Genomic DNA, 19,585 nt, shown 5'->3' on the forward strand with positions numbered 1-19,585 from the left:
ACCCAGGATGTCATAATGCAAAGGTGTTATGTGTTTCTGGGCTATCTACAATGCCGACAAGGTCCAGACTATTGGTCCCTTCCTCCACTCTGTGGGGGTTTTAAGGATTAAATGAGGAAAGCTGGAGCCCAGAGAGGTCAGGTGCCTTGCCTGAGATCATCCAGGTCGCAAGGACCAAGCCTACCTGATAGAAAGCTTCTGCACCACCTGGATGACTCCCAAAGCTCCGTGGCCACTGGCTTTCACACAGGAAAGAGCCAAAGCCCAGCCTCTGCCCCAGGGTTCTCAGATAACCCTCCCCTTCCTTGGTTCCCTTCTTTCGCCTGAAGCTGGTCGGCAGGGAGCTTTGCCCCTGGGCCAGAAGCCCAGCCAGAGCAATCTGCTGCAGGCAGCATGTGCCACCTGTGATCTTACCACTGAGAAAGGGCAGTAGGTGGGCATCTCCACATGCCCCCCGATGATGCCAGGCTGCCTGCCTGACACCACCTACCCCTAAAGTGGAAGCTATGCTTCAGGGCACCGACTTGGAGGGGTGGACTTGAGCATCTCCCAGGTGCCTTTTTGCTTTGTGTATTTGATGGGGACATGTGTGGGGCCCCATCTATTTGGGCCATGATTGTCATCATGGAGAACAGTCCCAGTGCCGGGCAGGACAGAAATCAGTGAGGATGTGAAGGAGTTGAGATGTGGCCACTGAGAGAGGCTATTCTTAGATGAAGCAGTAGAGGCAGAGTAGTATGGCCGGGAGCACAGGTCCAGGCCCAGGCCTGTCGGGGACACTCCAACTTCACCAATGTTCGTAGCTCTGAGGACTTGTGCTGAGGTCCTATTCCACACCCCCAGATTGGCATCCAGAACTACTCCACCACCACCAGCTGCCAGGCGCGGGCTACCCAGGTGCGCAGTGACTACGGGACACTCTTTGTGGTGCTGGTGATCATTGGTGTCATCTGCTTCATCATCATTGTGCTTGGCCTACTCTACAACTGCTGGCAGCGTCGGCTGCCCAAGCTGAAACACGTGGTGAGTAGGTCAGGGAGGGCTTGGGAGATGTGGAGTGCTGCCAGATCAGCCAATGCCACTCGGCAGCCTCACCTGGTGACCTGTACCAACTCAGCTGTGCTCACTGCCAGGCTGGGACCTGCTCCTACCTCTCTGCGAGGCTGGTACTGTGGTTTTCTTTGCGAGGAGGTACACTGTGAAGGGTGCCAGTCTCACCGGGGTCCCCTCCTCTTCTCCAGCTCTTCAAGGCTTAAGAGCAGCTGCACATTTTGAGTCTCCTGTAAACTGCACTTGAGAAAAGGGACAGGCCCTGGTCATCCCGCCCAGCTCACTTGCCCTGAGTTTCGGGGAGTCTCATATCTATAAAGGGCTGTTGGGAGGAATCAGGTGACTCCAGGGAGGTCACAGGGTTTACAGGGAGAGAATTAAGGCTAGAGCTGCAGGAACCTGACTACTGGGCCCCAGAGTGCACCCTGGGGGCGTGGCGTGGGCAGTCACCGGGTGTGCCCAGCTCCCTCTCCCGCTGCCGCAGTCACACGGCGAGGAGCTGCGCTTTGTGGAGAACGGCTGCCACGACAATCCCACGCTGGACGTGGCCAGCGACAGCCAGTCGGAGATGCAGGAGAAGCAGCCCAGCCTGAACGGCGGTGGGGCCATCAATGGCCCGAGCAGCTGGAGCGCGCTCATGGGCAGCAAGCGCGACCCTGAGGACTCGGACATGTTCGAGGAGGACACGCACCTGTGAGCGCCGGGCCACGTGGAACTGCGCGGGACTGCCCCACGCGGCGGCCCCGTGCCCCTCCCGACCCTCCACGTAGGGCCTCCACGCTTCCCCACCGCAGCAGGCGACCGCGGCGCAGCTCCCATCCCGTCCCGCCCGGCCCCGAGGGCTGCCAGCTCCCCGCGCCCGGACTCCATTAAAGCCGCCAAGACGCGCGGGCCGCTCCGCCTCCACGCGTGTTTCTTGTTTCCCAAGGGCGATGCTCTGGGGGTGGGGCGGGGGCGGGGAAAAGCAGGCGGGGCAGGGAGGTCATGCGGGCTGGTGGGCGGGGCCAATAGGGGTGGAAGGCAATTCTGTAGGGTTTGTGGGCGTGGCCAGGCTCTTGTGGGTGGAGTCTAAAGAGTGTATCGTCCTCTGGGTGAAACCCAGGCGGGGTAGGCGGAGCCCGGAGCTGGGAGAGGAAGGTCCTAGTGGGCGAGGCCCCGGCCTTGTGGCCTTGTGGGAGGGGCCTAAGCCGCACACGGCCGTGTTTAGGGATCGGCGTGCCAGGCCTGGGGGCGGTGCTGTCAATCAGGGCCAGGCGGGCGGGGCCTGGAGCGGACTGCTCTTCGGGTGAGGCTCTTCTAGGGAAGCGGGACCTTGGTAGTGAGCTATTCTCTGGCGAATGGGCGGAACCTGGGGGTGTTGAGTTGTCCTCTAGACGTGTAGGTGGGGTTCAAGCTAGAGGGCCCCTAGAGGCTAAGTGGGCGTGGTCAAGGTTGATGGGTGGGGCTTGGATGAGAGGTCTTCGTGACGTGAAGGCAAGGGTCAGCGGTCCTCCGGACGCCAGGCGCCGCTGCAGAGCCGCAGTCGGGCATTGCGAGGTGAAGCCGCGAGGGGCGGGGCCGTGAGTGTTTACATCCGGCCTGGCACAGAGGTCTCCAGAGAACGTTCGGCCGGGGGTCCAGCCTCCCTAGCCATGGACACCAGCGACCTGTTTGCCAGCTGCAGGAAGGGTGACGTGGGCCGTGTGCGGTGAGGACCTGCAGTGCAGGAGGCGGGCGGGTGTCCTCAGGGTGCGTCGGGCATGGGTGTGCGGGGCGGGCGCCGTGGGGCTCCCGAAGCTGACCGAACCGGAGAGATCGTTCTCCAGGTCCCTTACCTAACTCGGCGCTGGGAAACGACTCTCCTCCACGGAGGTATCAAGCGTTGCAGATACTCCTGATGCAGCCAGTACGAGCCTGGCACCGAGATCCTAGTCTCCTTGGGCAGGCGGGGAGGAGAACGGATACTGGCCCTCACTCTCTTTTGATGGACTCCTTTCTTCCATGGCCCGTCTTTCCAAATCCCCTTGTTCTCATCAAAGCAGGTCAGGCTGCAGCTCTGTCCCAAAGCCTCCTTAGGCCTGTCTGTAACACCAGATGTCACCTCCGAGCTAATGACCCCTCCCTCAATGTAACTGCAACTCTGAGAGCCCAGGCCCTGTCTTGATATCCTCTCTGGGCTGCCGCGTCCCAGTGATGGCTTCCTAGTTCATAGCCTCTTCTCCTCAGCATCTTAACATTGTTCTTTCCACTTCTTCCCTAGATCTGCCCCTGTCTCCTGCTCTCCACTCCCAGAGTGCCTGCACCAGCTTTTCTCTGGCTTCTCTGCCTTCACCTCCCCAGCTGAAGTAGGGGCCCCATCACCTTCTCTCCCCCAAATATTACAAGACCAAATTCTCAGCCTTCTAAACCTGGGGCCGTCACCCAGCTCGCAGTTGCCGATCCTTGTAGGCCTGTGCACTCGCAGCCCTCGCCCTTTCCAGAGGGGTCTCTAGCCCAGAGAGATGTGGCTTCCTTCCCCTCTACCTGGTCTCCTCTCCCAGATCAGACGCAGTTCTGACCCAGGCTCTGAACTTCCTGCCCAGGTACCTGCTGGAGCAACGAGACGTGGAGGTGAACGTGCGGGACAAGTGGGACAGCACCCCTTTGTGAGTGTGAGCTGTGGGGTATCTGGGTGGGTAGGGTGGGGCTACGGTGCTGACAACTGCTGTATTTTCCTAGGTACTATGCCTGCCTCTGTGGGCATGAGGAGCTGGTGCGCTACCTGTTGGCTAACGGTGAGAGAGGGCCAGGGTCTGACTGGATGGATGTAAGCTCTGAGACCTCACTACACATTCGCATGGACCTTTGATTTCTTGTTAACACCCCAAAGTCAACAAACAGTACTTTCTAACCCTCTGTCCACTTCCCCATGTCACCCTTGACACCCAGACCAGTTCCGGTGGGGTGTCTGGACCATATCACCATTGATCTGCTAAACTGATCTCTTGGCCCCCATATTGCAGGGGGAGGATCTTTTCCACAGCAGAGGTGACGGGAGTGTTTTGGGGGGAAAGCAATCGGGCATGGTTGCTCACACTTGTGATCCAATCACTGGGAGAGAGAGTTGAGGTAGGGGGATTATCTCAAGTTCAAAGTTAGCCAAGGCTACCTTTTGAGACCTTGTTTCAAATAACAGGACAAAAAGGCTAAAATCAGACTTGCCTGTGAAAACTCCACAGGACTCACTCCTTAGGCTCCACCTGCTGGCTGCCAGTCAACACCTGGTCCCTTAGTGCCCCACTAGACGAAGCCATCTCCTACCTCAAGTCTTTTCAATTGCCGCACCTCCTGCTTAGACCGGAGTCCCTACCTAGATTTGTGCACCTCTCGCTTCACTCAAGGCCCTGTACTTAGCCACTGCACTGGCCTTCACAGCCTCCCCGTGTAGCAGCCACTACCATTGTCACTATGGTCCTGTTTTGTAATAATCGCGGCTGTCTCATACTAAAGTGCTCATGTGCCCCACGAGTGTAGGTTCAGTTGGGGCAGAGATCTGCCAGTCAGGATGGCTGTACACCAACCCAGCCATCTAGTCTGCACTTAGGCTGCATACCATCTGATGTGTACACGTGAATATGCCTACGTTTAAGCGCGCGGATTGTGTGTCCTTTGCCTTCACTGACTGGTGAGCACTGCTTCGTAGGAGCCCGCTGTGAAGCCAACACTTTCGATGGAGAACGTTGTCTCTATGGGGCGCTGAGCGACCCCATTCGCCGTGCGCTGCGTGACTACAAACAAGTCACCGCATCCTGCAGGAGGCGGGATTACTATGACGATTTCCTGCAGCGGTGAGCAGGGGGTGGAGCGTGGAGCGCTGGTGGGGGTTACTGCGCACTCTCAGTGGGTTCAGGTGGGTGGGGTGTGCTGAGTGGTCTTGATGCACCTGCTTTTGCCTAAGTGATGCATCCTTTCCTGGCTTTCCCCAGGCTTCTGGAACAGGGCATCCACAGTGATGTGGTCTTCGTGGTACACGGAAAGCCGTTCCGGGCACACCGTTGTGTCCTCGGTGCTCGCAGCACCTACTTCGCCAACATGCTGGACACCAAATGGAAGGGCAAGAGCGTTGTGGTTCTCAGGCACCCGCTGGTGCGTCTGTCTGCCTTGGCTGAGAGTGCTGACCTCTGGGCGAGCAGTTAGCTAATGCTGGGTGGTACCCTCTGACCTCTCATTTTTGCTTTGCCCACAGATCAACCCGGTGGCCTTTGGGGCTCTGTTGCAGTACCTGTACACAGGTGATTGACCCCCCTGGGCTGGGACAGCAGCACACCCAGGGTGGCTCGGAGCTGACGTGCCCCTTCTAAGTCACTCACCTTTGGGGAGGAGGGGATGTGTCCAGCATGCAAGCATCCTGACTCAGACTGGGTGCACTGAGTTGCTTGCTTAGAAAGAAAACATCCCATCCACAAACTGAGCAGGCCTCAAGGCCTTCTGGAAGAGGAAACCAGGGCATTGAGTAGGAATCACTCTCGGGTCCTGACCCAGCCCCCTGTACCCCCAGGCCGCCTCGACATCGGTGTGGAGCATGTTAGTGATTGTGAACGCCTGGCCAAACAGTGCCAGCTGTGGGACCTGCTTGAAGACCTGGAGGCCAAATGCGAGAAGGTGTCTGAATTTGGTGTGTACAGGGTCTCAGTCCAAGGCCTTGGGTTACAGCCAGTAGCACTGGTCAAGCTCTCTAAATCCCTGCTGTCCTCTTCCCCTAGTGGCTTCCAAGCCTGGCACATGTGTGAAGGTGCTGACTATTGAGCCCCCTCCAGCAGATCCCCGGTTGCGGGAGGATCTGGCTCTGCTGGCTGACTGTGCCCTGCCACCTGAGCTGCGGGTACTGAAGGACATGCTGGCCTGGTGGGCAGGAAGGGTGTCTAGGAACAGGGCTGGGTTCCCCTCCTAGGCCAGCCTGGGAAGCTGCTTCCCTTTCATGAATAGCTTTTCTCTGATGGGTACTTTTCCTCTACCAGGGTGATCTAGGAGAGCTGCCCTTCCCCTGTCCTGATGGCTTCAGCAGCTGCCCTGATATCTGCTTCCGAGTGGCCGACTCCAGCTTCCTCTGCCACAAGGTGCCTGTCCCCTCCTGTCCCCTCCTGGGCCAGCACTTGGGGGCGGATTCCAGCACTAGTATCCTCTGAACTCTTTACCCTCAGGCTTTCTTCTGTGGCCGCAGTGACTACTTCCGGGCCCTGCTGGATGACCACTTTCGAGAAAGCGAGGAACCTGCAGCCTCTGGGGACCCCCCAGTTGTCACCCTGCACGACATCTCCCCAGAGATCTTCACTCATGTGCTATACTACGTATACAGTGACCATACTGAGGTGTGGCACCCAGTGGGAGGGCAACGGGGAATAGAGTCCTGGGCTGTCTGCCTTAGGGTTGTTAAGGTCCTTGGGGTTCTGGGCTCTTGGGGTCATTCCTGTCCTTAGCTGCCCTAGAGTTCCTGACTCAGGCCTATGGGTGGCAGTAGGCAGTGCCAAGGTTCCCTGTGTTGGTGCATGTATGTGCACAACACTGCAGCAGGGCAGCGTGCAGGAGAGAACTATGTTTTCATTGGTCTGAGGGACCGGGCGTCCCACTCTCTGGCTTCTCCAGGGCATCCCTGCAGACCTCTCCTCAGAAGGTAATGTTTTGGGCCTGGTGGGTCACATGGTATCTGCAGAGCTGCTCAGCTGGGCAAGCTGTGTTCGGGGAAAGTTCTGTATAGGAATGGTGGCCCTGACCTTCAGGCTGTAGCTTCTGTCCACTACAACTGAGATGTAGCCATGGGAATGTGTGTACCTGTACCACTTCCTGTTGACCCCAGTCCTGGCCTCCAACTCCCATCAGCCTCCTCTGTACTAGGTTCTACCATCAGCCTCCCTTCTGCCTCCTTCCCTCACTTCCTTTCTCATGTTTTCCACTCACTCTGTGGTTGAGTCTGTCATCCTGAGTCACAAGCTTCCTCCTGAAGAACCTTTGTACCCCAAGAACAGTTTTTTTCTTTCCTGTTTTTGTTTTTGTTTGAGACAGGGTTCCTCTGTGTAGCTTTGGAGCCTATCCTGGCACTTGCTTTGTAGACCAGGCTGGTTTCAAACTCATAGAGATCTGCCTGCCTCCGTCTCCAGAGTGCTGGGATTAAAGGAATGTGCCACCACTACCTGGCTCCCAAGAACATTCTTAATAGCTCAGGGAGGGGATTGACTTCTGAACATGGTCTTACAGTAGATTAGTCTCTTGTGAGCTATGTCATCTTAGGCAGGTTATATACCTGCTCAGTGCTTCAGTGTATCCCTAAGAAGATGGAAGATAAATGTGTTTCCCTGAGTCTTATGCATGTGACCACAGGACCATAGTCGATTAGAAGGCATGGTGGCAGCCTGAAGTGGAGTGGCATAGTCCTTTTCGCCCTCTGCTCAGTCCCTGGGCCACCCAGCCAAGACCTTAGCTGTCCCCTGCTCAAATCCGTGTGATCTCACAGTGGAAGGAGCCATGCCTGTGCTTGTGAATTGGAGATAGACATCTCCAGCTCACTTTACAGTTTTTCAGGGTTGTCATGAATCTCTCTACTCCACGGATGAGGAAACAGGCATGAGGTGAAGGGACTTGCCTGGAATTTCACAGCTGGAGGTGGGGTACTCAAGTCTGTGACTGAGCCCACACGGCTTTTCCTAGAAGGCCTCCAACCCTAAGCACTAGTCTGCCTTAGGCACAGGACCGTCTCTGCCCAGACTCTTCTGCCCATTGCACCCTCAGGGACCTGGACCAGCCTCCAGAGTTGTCACTCCTGTCCCCACTGGGGCCTCCACCCTGGACCCTGGGAGCCCTTGGTGATAACTGGTGTCCCTGTGTCCCTTCTTGTTCCACAGCTTCCCCCTGAGTTGGCCTATGATGTGCTGAGTGTGGCCGACATGTACCTTCTACCTGGTCTGAAGCGACTCTGTGGCCGCAGCCTGGCCCAGATGCTGGAGGAGGACAGTGTGGTTGGTGTCTGGCGCATAGCCAAGCTGTTTCGCCTGGCCCGACTGGAGGACCAGTGTACTGAGTACATGGCCAAGGTCATCGAGAAGGTGGGCAGGGGTGCAGAGAGGGGAGGCTGTGAGGGCAGGAGACAGCCTGCGCTGGGATCCAGCCTGCACTGAGCCTGTTCTTCTGCAGCTGGTAGAGCGAGAGGACTTTGTGGAGGCCGTGCGGGAAGAGGCAGCGGCTGTGGCCGCCCGGCAGGAGACAGACTCCATTCCACTGGTTGATGACATCCGCTTCCATGTGGCTAGCACAGTCCAGACCTACAGTGCCATTGAGGAGGCACAGCAGCGACTGCGGGCACTTGAAGACCTGCTGGTGTCCATTGGCTTAGACTGCTGAACCCTTGCCTGCAGCTAGGGTGACAAGCATGTGCAGTGTGTGCATGCAGAAACTGTTGCTCTTGCACGCTTGGTGGCATTACAGTGGACAGAGGGGACTCGTTGGGCTCCTGGGGACTTCACAAGTTCTTGGGATGAGCCGCCTCCCCTAGTGCACAAATAAGCCCCGAGACTTGGGGCTGTCACCACTCAGGGAAAGCTGGGGTGTGGTAGGCTTTGAACTCAGTCCCCTCTCCCCCAGCAACCCACCTACTCCTTCCTGGCACTTGCCCAGCCCTGACTTGCTTCGGCTACTTCCATGTACAGGGTTGGACAGGAAGCCAGGAGTGTGTGTGGCAATAAAGCTTGAATTCACTGTGGAGACCCGAGCCTTTGTTGGGGTGCAGCTTGGGAGGGCAGGCTTTGAGAAGTGGAACTGGTAAGGAGGGAAAGCTGGGGACTGTGGGTTGGGGGTTTGGGTATCCTCAGTGGGACACTCTGGAGGGTGACCCCAACCAAGGCTTGGCAAAGAGGCTCTGAGTCAATAGGCATTTACTTCTGCCACTTGACCACAGCAGGTCTGCCTCTGTGGCCTAGTTACACAGACCAAGACATCAGAGACATACGGTATTCCCTGGATGCCTTTCGGTCTATGGACCATGACCCTCTGACCTGCAATGACCTTTGCTTTGGCCCCAGTCCTGGATAGCCATCGACCTGTGCTTGTTACCCTGAAATGTTATAAATCTCCCTGTCTTTGTGTTGGTCATTTTCCAGAACTTTCTAGGTCCTCCCCCCCCTTTCTTTCACTAACACCTTTTCATTTGTTTTGCTCTCATCTGTTGGCCATAAGGAGGAAGATCTGAAGCCGCAGCTGGGACCAGTTGCCTTCAGTCAGGCTTTTCTAGCGATTGGTGCAAAGATGGAAGGCAGGTGCTCCAGAGCCCACCGCGAGCAGAGGGGAAGACTAGATGGGTGGCGGGGTCTTGCTGGCACTACCAGGGCCTGGGGTGCTCCCGAGTTCCAAGCTGGGGAGATGAGTTCAAGTGTGTGCTTATCTGAGAAGGCTTAGGGTTACCCCTGGTCTGGGGCGAGCCTGGGTGTTTGTGAAGCATCCCAGGAGCCACCTGCTGGGAGGTGCCAGCCCAGCAGGGGTGTGGCAATGACTTGCATCTTTAAGCTTGTACTTTGAAACCACAGGGACAGGGAGGATGGGGACTCAGGCCACGGGCAGTTCAGGACGTGTGGGTTTAACTTCACAAGGGAAAGGGAAAGCTTTAAACTATCATGCATGTCTTCTCGTGTGCGATTGATTATTAAATCAAGTCCATCTTTTGAAGAGATGTTATTTGAAATCAGTTTCCATTTTCCATCAGACATTAATAATGTGAACATAGGAATTTAAAGTAACACAAACATAGGAATTTTAAGTACCCTGGAATCCATATTCTCTGGGTTTTTGGTGGCCCAGTAAGGTCTCCACAGAGCCAGACTGTGGGTGAGAGTGTAGATGGGGTCCCCAAACAGCACACATGCCCAGTTCCTTATTTTAGCGTAAGGTAGAAACCTGAGTGTTGCAAGTCGGAGACACCAGCCTTGCTACTATTATGCAATGGGATCCTTCCTGCTCTGCCCAGATAGCAGTTGTGAGCAGGTGAGATGGTCTCCAGTGGGTCATCTAGGTGCTAGACTGGCAGAGCCAGAGGCTGCAGAGAGCTGGGGTCTGGTTGCTTCAGGCTATAGAAAGCAGAGAGCCAGGACTCCAGGTGCTCAGGTTGGGGACTCATTGCTCTGGGCTTTAGCCCACAGTGGCCTGGGCAGCATGTAGGTCGTGTTAGTGTTTCTGCTCAGCAGCTGACCAGCGCCCTTTTGCTGAGTCTACCTAGCTAGAAACCATAGGAAATGAGATGCTCTTCTAGTGTCGGTCTTGGTTGCTCTTCTTCCTCCGTGTTTGACAACAGCGGGCAGCCGCACATGGTGCCCACTATCCCTGCAGCCTTAGCTATCACGACCTGTAGCCTTGTAAGTGGTACAGCTCTTGTGTGCACCCTAGAAATCCGACTCCTCAGCTGTTAGCTGCAGCCAATGTTGCCCTCCTGTGTAGCCTGGCAAGTCTGGAGTACTTTTAACACTGTCTTGGCTCAAGGTTTGGGACTCTTGGTCCTGAAGCCAGTTCTTGGGAACTCTGCTAGTGACCCGGGCCTGCAGTTTCTCTTCCCTGGTTCCTTCCAGCTACTGTTGTTCCTCGGTCTCCATTCCCACAGCCTCGACTCTTACTGCCCTCTCCCTGGCCGGGCAGCTCTTGAACTAACTGATCAGCTGCTATGTCCCGTTTGCATCACAGCCTGTTGACCACTCACTTGTCATGATGCTGCTGTTGCCTCTGCCTTCACTCTGCTGGGATTTTTGATATCAGCTCAGCTCACACTACTGGCCGTGGACAAGAAAAGACCACTTTAAAGAAGCCCTTTACAGGGACTAATGCTGTACCACCATGGGAGGGAGTGCAGGAGGATGTCTCCCTGCCACTCAGGGGTGAGCCTGCGCAGCCTGCTTATACAGCTTGAGGCAAGCTGTTTGGGCCAAGCACAGCCTCGTCTCAGCACCAGACACTGCGGTCCGTCTGCTAGACCACCAGGGGATGTGCTTAGGTGGACATGGCTACAGGGTCATCTAGAGCCAGGCTCACACAGGCCTAGCTGAAGCTGCGCCTTCAGGAGCTGGGACACTTACACATGCCTGATTGGGAGGGTACTGGCATAGTTGTCTTAAGGTGTCTGTGGAATGTTCCAGATGGCTTGTGTGACAGCGGTGGGGGAGCTGACAGTTCTTTTGTCCAGAGCAGCCAGGCATACTTCAAAAGCAAACTAACCAGTTAGGGTGTCACATTGCTTCCATCTCAAAGCGTCTTTTAGGTTTTGTTTATAGGAAAATGAACATGAGAACTTATCCCCACAAACAGTGGGTTTTTAAAAGATGGGTTTCTTTTGAGACTGGAACACGTACCCCTGCGTGACTTAAAAACTGATCATGTAGCCTAGAACAACCCCAAACGTATGATTCTTCTGCTTCCACTGCCCCAGTGTTAGGATCAGAAGCAAATGGCTCCATGCCTGGCAATTTTAAGAGTATTTTAACAGCTACCCAGTGTTCCAGGAAGAGGTGCGGCCCTCTCATCTGTCCCTGGGCTGCTCCTCCTGAGTGGGGAGCTTTGTCTCTACAGTTACAGCTCAGGCCAAGAGTTCGAGACCTTGTAACCTCAACAGCACTCCCGGCACAGTGTGCACCCCCCGTTTATAGATCCAGAAAGGGACATTTGCACCAATCAGGGCCACACTTTGGCCATCATTTGTGTAAAGAGTTCCATTTGAGCCAATCACAGCTTTCTGTCGACCACCAGAGGGCGCACCTCTGAGCACTAGGAGGGTAAACAGGTCCCTGAGGTCCATCTGTCAGGTAACCTGCTGAGCTGCAACCATGGAGGCCTCAGCTGATGGTGAATCATTCAGCAGCCCTGGTCAAGGTGTGGTTTCAGTCCTGATTGACAGCAGTGTTATCTTTTGAGGGGACCAACCTGGGTATTTGAGAGGACAAATACTTTTGCTCCTGGGTACAGCCTCTCTCTCAAGGACAACTATCTTCATCTGAGGGATGGTGTGCCCTGGGGGCTGTCCTGTCCTGAGGGTTGGCCTGACACGGAGGGGCATTCTGTCCTTCCAGGCTCTGCAGTTCCTGAATTCCAAAGTCAAGGCAGTTTTAGGGCAGTAACTATTTCTGTGCCTTTGAATTTGAAGTAGGTTGTGATTTATATGCTGGGGTACAGAGGTAAGCTACCAACCAAAAGGAATGCAGTCACAGGATGAAGGCAGAGATGCCAGACTTTCGCCCTGCTGCTTTGTGGGACCAAATGAGGAGCCAGAGCCTTTTTGCAGACGCGGTTTCTAAAGACCTTTGAAGATGAGGGGATGGGTCAGCACAGTATTTATATTGGGTTTTAGGATGATGGAAACACATCTGTCTCTCACTCAACAGTTCATACTTTATATTTCATTGTGATGGAACCTAGGACCTGCACTCCTATCCCAAGCCATACCTAGCCCTTTGTTTATGTAATGAACAGTTTTAAGGCCTTGTGCATCTGGGGAAAGTGCCTGGTTTCTCTGTTTGGGCATGAATGACGTGTTGTGCAGGTCACCCTCTCTCTACAGGGTATGTGGGTACACTGTTAGAATACCTACGGTGGGCTTTCTTGGGTCCTTGGGGAGGGGACATCTGTCCAGGTCTGGGAGACAGGTTAAAGGTCCTGAGGCCTCAGTAGTTTTCCATGATGCTGGCCTTTAGGCCTTGCTGTGGGGGCAGAGGGGTGTATGGTTCTGCCCCGGCTCTGCCTCAGCTGTGGTTGTAGCAAATTATTGCACCCTTGGGTTTCCAAACAGTCACAGAAGCCCACCCTTATGGGGCCATGATGGGGCTCCATCAGTCATTCATGTGAGCCCTTTCCTCCTGGGAAGCAGAACCAGAACTCCAGAAAATGGATGGTGAGCAGCATGGGCCGACTGGCAGTCTCCTTCCCTCCGGTACCCAGAGAGGTAGGCATTCTCTTCTCTCCCAGTCCCTGATACACCCATCACCTACCTCTTGAGCAGCTTAGTCCCATCTGTCAGACACTGCTGGCTGGGCCCTGCCCCGTTGTTCTGTCCTCTGCCCATGCTGCCATGCCTTCTCTCTCTGCAGGCCTCCTCACAGGCAATAGCCCACTATGTCGAGTCCCGCACCCTTCCTTTCGTTGGCTGGTGCCTCATTTCCCAGCCTCCCCAGCTGTGGTCATGCCACAGGCAGTGGTCCTATTATAAAGAAGTACTAGATGCAATTTCTAATTTCTGTTCTGTTCTTTGAAGGGTGCATGCCGACTGCTCCTTCCCCAGTGCCTCATTCTTTCCCTCTCATTCCTGTGAACCCAAGTTCCTGGAAAGAAGCTGTACTTTCCACAGAACTTTATACACAGCTGATTAGAACGTCAAAGGCCGTAGAGAGGCTGAAACAGTCCAGGGGCTAATTTCAATTTATTGTGGACTATCTCCAGCCTCTTTTATAGCCATTTCTTACCCACCTCTGACCAAACATCCTTGTGATTAATAGGCAAAACCCTTTGAAATAAGTTAACCTAAAAGACCAGTGACTTCCATCAACCAAAAGCTAAGATAGCTTCTGAGGTCTATAGCAGAGTGCTGTGGAATATTATTTTAAGATGTGTAACATTAGTTTATCCTGTGGAATATTTGTTTAATGATGCATTCTTTTATGTTGCATTTGTTTAACTCTGTAAAGCTGTGTTACTTCGCCTGTCTAAACACTTGATTGGTCTAATAAAGATCTGAATGGCCAATACCTAGAGAGAAAAATAGGCGGGGCTGGCAGGCAAAGAGAATAAATGAGAGACGAATGAGAAGAGGGAGGGGCGAGAAGAGGAGGAGAGGAAGATGGCAGGAACCAGATACCCAGTCACACAATCAGCCATGGAATAGAAGGAAAGAAAGGTGTATAGAATAAAGAAAGATAAAAGCCTAGAAGCAAAAGGTAGATGGGATCAATTTTTTTTTTTTTTTGAGACAGGGTTTCTCTGTGTAACAGTCTTGGTTGTCGTGGCACTCGCTCTGTATGTGGACTAGGTTAGTCTAGAACTCAGAGATCTGCCTGCCTCTGCCTCCTGAGTGCTGGGATTAAAGGAGTGCACCACCACCGCCAGGCTAGATGGGATAATTTAAGGAAAGCTAAATAGAAACAAGCCAAGCTAAGGCCGGGCATTCATAAGAGTACATCTCTGTGCACTAATTTGGGAGTATGACGCCTGCAGCAGTCTGCCCTGATTTGCTTTAACTTGCTGTATTAGTTGCTTTTGGTTGCTGTGATAAAGCACCATGAGTGACTTCGTCTGTCCACAGTGACACAAGGCCTCCAGCACCGTGAGTGACTTCGTCCATCCACAGTGACACACTGCCTCCAGCAAGACTCCACCTCCTAAAGGGTCTGTAGCCTCCCCAAACAGCACCACCAACAAATACCAGCGCCTACAGGGAGGGGCATTTCCTGTACAAACCACTGCATCTCTGCATCTCATGCTTCCGTCAATGTACTTGAGAAGTGCCTTGATTAATGACTTTCTTAGTTCCGTTACTATTAAAACTTCATGAAACTTAAACATTGGAGCATAGAATTTGGAGTGACCTCAAACCACATTTCCAGGCTATCGTCAATCCCATTTAGCTCCATAACAAACTCTTTTATCCTCTTTGATGTGAGAACTGTTTTATTTTTGACACTCCTTCTTTCCTCCTTGCTCACCTTCTTCCTTCCCAGACTCCTGCATTCATTGTCAGCCATTCTCTCATCCGATGCTCAGTTACTTCCTCTCTGACCTTCCTCCCATTCATTCTCTCCCTCCATCTACAGCCCCCTGTCACAGTATTTCTGGGGACCCTCTGGACAACAGATGGAACATGTGCTTCTCACCTCGCAACCCACGTGGGAGACAAAGCAGTGTGTCATATCCAATGGCACGGGGGCAGTGAGAGAGAAAGCAGGGACAGGGCACGGAGAGGCTGTCTGTGATGTAGTCTGAACCCACTCTCATCAGTAGGGACCTCAGCCTCTAGTGAGCTGGAGCCACGGAGGCCTTTGCATAGGGGTGCCTGAGGAGGAGCCACGGAGGCCTTTGCATAGGGATGCCTGAGGAGGCTGCTGTTCCCCAGCAGTTACACTTCTGGGGAAAGTGGGGCAGTCTGAATTTGGTGACATTCTTGAAATCAGAGCTGTTAGGTCAAGAGATTATGGGGAGCAAGGGGAGGTGACCGGGACACCAGCAATAGATGTTCTGGATTCCCCTGTCAGGGAGCAGACGTGGGTGAAGATGGGGCTTGGCAATGCTGGGCACCCAACATGTCAGCAACAGAGCACCAAGCTGTTAAGATTGCCTGAGCACTGGGGGTGCTGAGGGGACGAATCTCTGCTCCAGCATGACCTCCCTGGGAACGGATGGGAGAACATAAAATCCATGCGTCCAGTTGGCATTTGGCCCTGGAAGGGCTGCTGAGTTCACATCAGGTGACTAGCGCATGACACTTCCAGCACAGGCCAGCAGTTCTTAGCGGAAGGCTGACAGGCACACAGACACGGGTCTCTCCAAAAGCACATGGTTTATTATGGTGAGCTGTAGTGCACATCGGTTTCTTTAGTAGTTCTAAGCCGGTACAGATTCCCCACTAAGAGTACACATGGGGAGTGACTGAGCGCGGTGACAGCAACAGACAGTGAGCCACTGTGATCCCTAGAAAGTTACAATAGCAATCAGGAGAGAGAGGGACGTGTGAGGTGGCCTAGGGGTGGGATATGAGTAGAGCCCTGTGGTATTAGAGCACCCCGACTGCTCTCATGGTGGTCCCCAGGACACCCAGAGGCTGAGGGGGCCATCGTGGAGGGAGGACGTTCCCCATTCTACCGAGGAACTGGGGCTTAGCCGTTGAGACGCCCTACTACCTGCAGGTGGCACCCTTTCCTAAAAAGCTTTTCGGGCACTAAGTCCATCCTTGTTGGAGAAGGTGCTGTGTTCTTAAAGGTGCTCGGGTCTGATTCCCCTCTCCTTCACCTGGGGCGGGCGCGCTCTTCTGGCCCCTGCTGGCTTCTGCCTTCTTCATGCCAAGCCTTGTGCGTCTTAGCTTCCTCCCACACCCCAATCCCTCTGCATCCTGGTGGTGGGGTGACTATGAAGCCCAGCCTGTCAGGCTTCCTCCAGGGCCAAGGGCAGAGCCTGCACAAGGCTGGCCCAGCTCTCTACAGACAGCCCTGTGCTGGCCCCGACTTTGTCATGCAGGACATGATGCAGCCATATCCCTGTCCCCTCTTCCGGGTTTCACAAGACAGTCCCAGTTTCTGGTCATTTGCCCCCTTTTAGTGTTAACAGTTCTTTAACCAGATGCACACGCATCTCTGTAAATGAAGTCATGCACGCAAGTTACCAGCCCAGGTGGGGCATGTGGTTTGGAAAGTGGCATTGTCAGCATGTGCTTCTGGGAGCAGCCCTGGGTGGCTCCGGGCCCAGGGGCACAGTAGTCTGGAGTGGGGTCCTTTTTTTTTTCTTAATGGAGAACAGAAACACCCCATGCCTGTCTGCTGCTGACCAGGCTCCCTGAGCAGCCTGGAGTGCTGACTGACCCTCTTAGCACACTTTTATATCTTTATTTTCTAAAGAGATGCAGAGCTAAGAGGGTGCTCAGGACAGCTCCTGGGCCCTACCTTCCCTGCATGCAGTGCTTGGCCCTGATGAGGGGCGTAGTGTCCTTATGGCCTGTAGTATGGCCAGCTTTTGACTGCCATGCATGGTCAGGGCCACTGGAGAAGGCAGAGAACCCTCCCCAGGACCTAGAATAAACTCCAGAAAGGACGGGGCCTAGGTGGACAGGTGCCCTTCCAAGACCACAGGGCCCTGGTTGGCAGCTTCCTGGAGAATCGAGGGCCCACTCTCCCCTCCCTGCAACCAAGCAGCTCTCCCTGGCAGCAGTGCCCCTTCCCAGGGTCCTATGTGCACTAACAAGACTCCTGAGGTAACAGCAAGCCCCTCTGTGAAGATGAAAGTGCTCCAGAAGGGCAGTGAGCCCCAGTTATTGCTGGCGCTAAGTGAGGCCTGGGGCGGGCCTCTGGGCGGGCACCTGAGAGGGCAGGGGCTTGCACTTCACTGCTCCAGGGTAGCCTCTATGAGGCATGGCTGGGCCATCCTGCTGCAGCCTGTGATGGGGTGCAGACAGCTGTGGTCCTTGTCTGCAGGTGGTCACTGAGTGCCTTTGCTGCCCTGGGCAGGCAGCCAGCACCATGGCTTCACGAGAGTCCCCCTGCCACCAGAGGTGGCTCTGGACAGAGGGACAGCCCAGGCCGCAGTCCTCTGTCTCCTGTGTTTTCTCTGCAAGAAGAGCCAGGCAGTCTTCAGTTAGGGGACTGGCCCTCGGAAGACCGGCCCTGTGTGGGGTACCAGTTCTTCTAAAGCTGTCCAGGCTTCACCCATCCACCTATATAGTCTTTATTTTAGAATATACCATATATATTAAACGCTTATCTTTAAAGCCACCCTCCTCAGCGTGGGGTACTTAGTGACCTGAGAAAAGGTGCCTCTCTGGATACACAGATCTGCTGAGGGTAACGCAACTCCCAGCAGGGGAAGGAGTTGTGTGAGGAGAATGGTCACCCTCCCTCCCCACAGCCCGACTTCCATCTGAGAAGTCGCTGACCAGGTCATAGGGTGGCTGCCCATTTTGAGGAAGTGCCTCAGAGGGGCACATGAGCCTAAGGAGCTAGCTCTGGGGACACAGGCCACCTCGTCACATGCCAAAGAACAGCCCGTCAGAGAAGGCTTGGGAGAGGAGGAAATAGACCTCTGATTATTGCAGGCTGGGACATGGGACTGCATGAGAGTCCCAGAACCCCATGGGAGCTGGGAGAGGTGGGCAGAGGCTGAATTGTTTATTCATAGGACATTCCAACACAGTCTCTGTGTAGAAAATATACTCCTCTTTCATAAAGTGCCTACCCTCTCAGGTGGTAGAGCCAGTGGCCAGTAGCCTTATATATAACAAATTAGCTTTTTTTTGTCAGAGTAAATTGCACTAGGGTTCCCTCCAATTTGCGATTTTTTTTTTTTTTCGAGCCAGTCAGCACTGCCCTTCCTCTGCCTGCTTTCCCCAGACCACAAGCTGGTTGCCTGGCTGGTACATTCAGGGTGGGCACCCAGCTCCTGTCGTTGCTATCCTGTGAGAGACCCACGTATTTATTTCATGGAGGACAGAGTTGGTGACTTCTGGAAGCTCCTTGTGGAGAACGTGGTAGGCACCTTCATACATCTGCAATCAGAAGAGTCAGGGAGTTAACCGGTGTGTGGGATAAGCAGGGCACAGGAGGGCACAATGTCATACTTTCGAGCTCACGTGGCAATCATTCCCAACGTTTCCCCTAGTTCATTTTCAGGCAGAACACCGCCATGTTGCTTAGGCTAGCATAAATGTCTAGCCCTAAGTCATCCTCCCGCCTCGGGCTGTTGGTGGCTGAGAAGGCAGGTATGGCTTGCCTCTGCCCTGCTCCAGCCAGCATTTTCTAATCACAATTACAATTCTGCCACAGTCTGGACATTCCATGCTATTCCCAGGGCTGCTGGTACAGCTTAGATTCCCAGAACCTTCCTGCCAGCAAGTTCTGCCCATCTTCACGCCCCCACCTTCCACCACTTCCTTTCATTCTCTACTCCTCCCTCCCCACAACCCAGAGTGGTGGCCCTTGGCAAGGTCTCCAGGGATCTCACTTGCCCTACTCAGAGCCACTTGATGCTTGAATAACTCTGGACTTCCCAGCAGTGTCCAAAGGCAGACCAGTGGCCCTCAAACACACCAGGGCTCTGGCCTGTCCAGGTCAGCCCCCTCCCTTGCCCGTGGCTCCTATAGTCCCAACAGTCTAGAAACCACTCACTGCTTGGAAACCCCGTACCATGCGGCTGACTAGGATGTCCCTTCGGTCAGCCCTCTTCAAAAGTGAGACCTAGCTACTTGCCATTTGTCTTAGGATTTCTTCCTGCTATCTGTTGGGGTCACCTGTCTCAAAGGTAAAGTCGCCTGCTATTAGAGACCCCAAACCCCAGTAGCATCCGTCAATACTGTGTCAAGCAATCAACATATCCTTTACTTCTCTGTGCTAAGAGCACTCAACATGCCTCTTCTGTTCTGAACTATTCAGTGGGCTACAGACCCTCAGGACATAGCCACCCGACTGCATTTGCCCCTAACCTACCAGTCCTCCTGCCTCTCCCTCCTCACTCCCCCAGCCTTGGGAATTGAAATTTAAATGTTTATAGTGCAGGCTTTGGGGATTTAGTTTACACATGTCCATAAGTGCACGCCACTCTTGGCTTTCCAAGCCTGCCTCATTTTGATTTCGATACATTTACTACCCTCCAGAAGCCTCCATGTGGTGCAGGCATTTGCTCTTTAGGTGGGACTGTGCTCCAGCGGGCACAGGCGTCTTCCATCTGAAGGCAACACACTTGTTTCCTCACCTCAGCTGTGAACAGTGTTTCTCATGAGCGCCTCCTCCTGTGCCAGCCTTGTTCTCACAGCTGCTCCCTGTGCCAAGACCAAGAGCCTCCCACCCCCATCCCCACTTCCCTTGCTTGGTTG

At 54.3% G+C, this 19,585-nt stretch overlaps 3 protein-coding genes across 6 annotated transcripts in view; 2 read left to right on the forward strand and 1 right to left on the reverse strand.

Annotated features, from left to right (window-relative positions):
• The window catches only part of Podxl2 (podocalyxin like 2), a 35,161-nt gene extending 33,209 nt beyond the window's left edge, over positions 1–1,952 (forward strand). The window contains exons 7-8 of the mRNA XM_057771676.1: positions 844–1,023; positions 1,535–1,952. Coding sequence (XP_057627659.1) covers positions 844–1,023; positions 1,535–1,747 — 393 coding nt within the window. The 3' untranslated portion in view covers positions 1,748–1,952. The remainder of the gene's footprint in view (positions 1–843; positions 1,024–1,534) is intronic.
• Positions 1,953–2,113: 161 nt separating this feature from the next.
• Positions 2,114–8,754, forward strand: Abtb1 (ankyrin repeat and BTB domain containing 1). Of its 2 annotated transcripts, none has more exons than XM_057786606.1 (12): positions 2,114–2,737; positions 3,612–3,674; positions 3,748–3,803; positions 4,712–4,856; positions 4,995–5,154; positions 5,255–5,300; positions 5,567–5,683; positions 5,772–5,890; positions 6,027–6,125; positions 6,210–6,377; positions 7,905–8,105; positions 8,194–8,754. In XM_057786606.1, exons 1-12 carry the CDS (start codon positions 2,682–2,684, stop codon positions 8,398–8,400), a joined length of 1,437 nt encoding a protein of 478 aa, XP_057642589.1. In that variant the 5' UTR covers positions 2,114–2,681; the 3' UTR covers positions 8,401–8,754. The 2 variants fall into 2 exon arrangements, with proteins under 2 accessions (XP_057642589.1, XP_057642598.1); XM_057786615.1 differs by lacking the exon at positions 2,114–2,737 and adding an exon at positions 3,351–3,374.
• A 6,800-nt stretch (positions 8,755–15,554) lies between these two features.
• The window catches only part of Mgll (monoglyceride lipase), a 99,260-nt gene continuing 95,229 nt past the window's right edge, over positions 15,555–19,585 (reverse strand). For all 3 annotated transcript variants that reach the window (XM_057765735.1, XM_057765724.1, XM_057765746.1), the window contains exon 8: positions 15,555–18,262. In XM_057765735.1, coding sequence (XP_057621718.1) covers positions 18,137–18,262 — 126 coding nt within the window. In that variant the 3' untranslated portion in view covers positions 15,555–18,136. The remainder of the gene's footprint in view (positions 18,263–19,585) is intronic.

This window comes from Chionomys nivalis, chromosome 1 (assembly GCF_950005125.1).
Source record: "Chionomys nivalis chromosome 1, mChiNiv1.1, whole genome shotgun sequence".
Lineage (NCBI taxonomy): Eukaryota > Metazoa > Chordata > Mammalia > Rodentia > Cricetidae > Chionomys > Chionomys nivalis.

Coding starts and splice junctions, on each gene's coding strand:
- Abtb1 (XM_057786606.1), top strand. CDS start 2,682: ATGGACACCAGCGACCTGTTTGCCAGCTGCAGGAAGGGTGACGTGGGC. Junction 3,804..4,711: donor GCGCTACCTGTTGGCTAACG/GTGAGAGAGGGC, acceptor ACTGCTTCGTAG/GAGCCCGCTGTGAAGCCAAC. Junction 4,857..4,994: donor TATGACGATTTCCTGCAGCG/GTGAGCAGGGGG, acceptor GGCTTTCCCCAG/GCTTCTGGAACAGGGCATCC.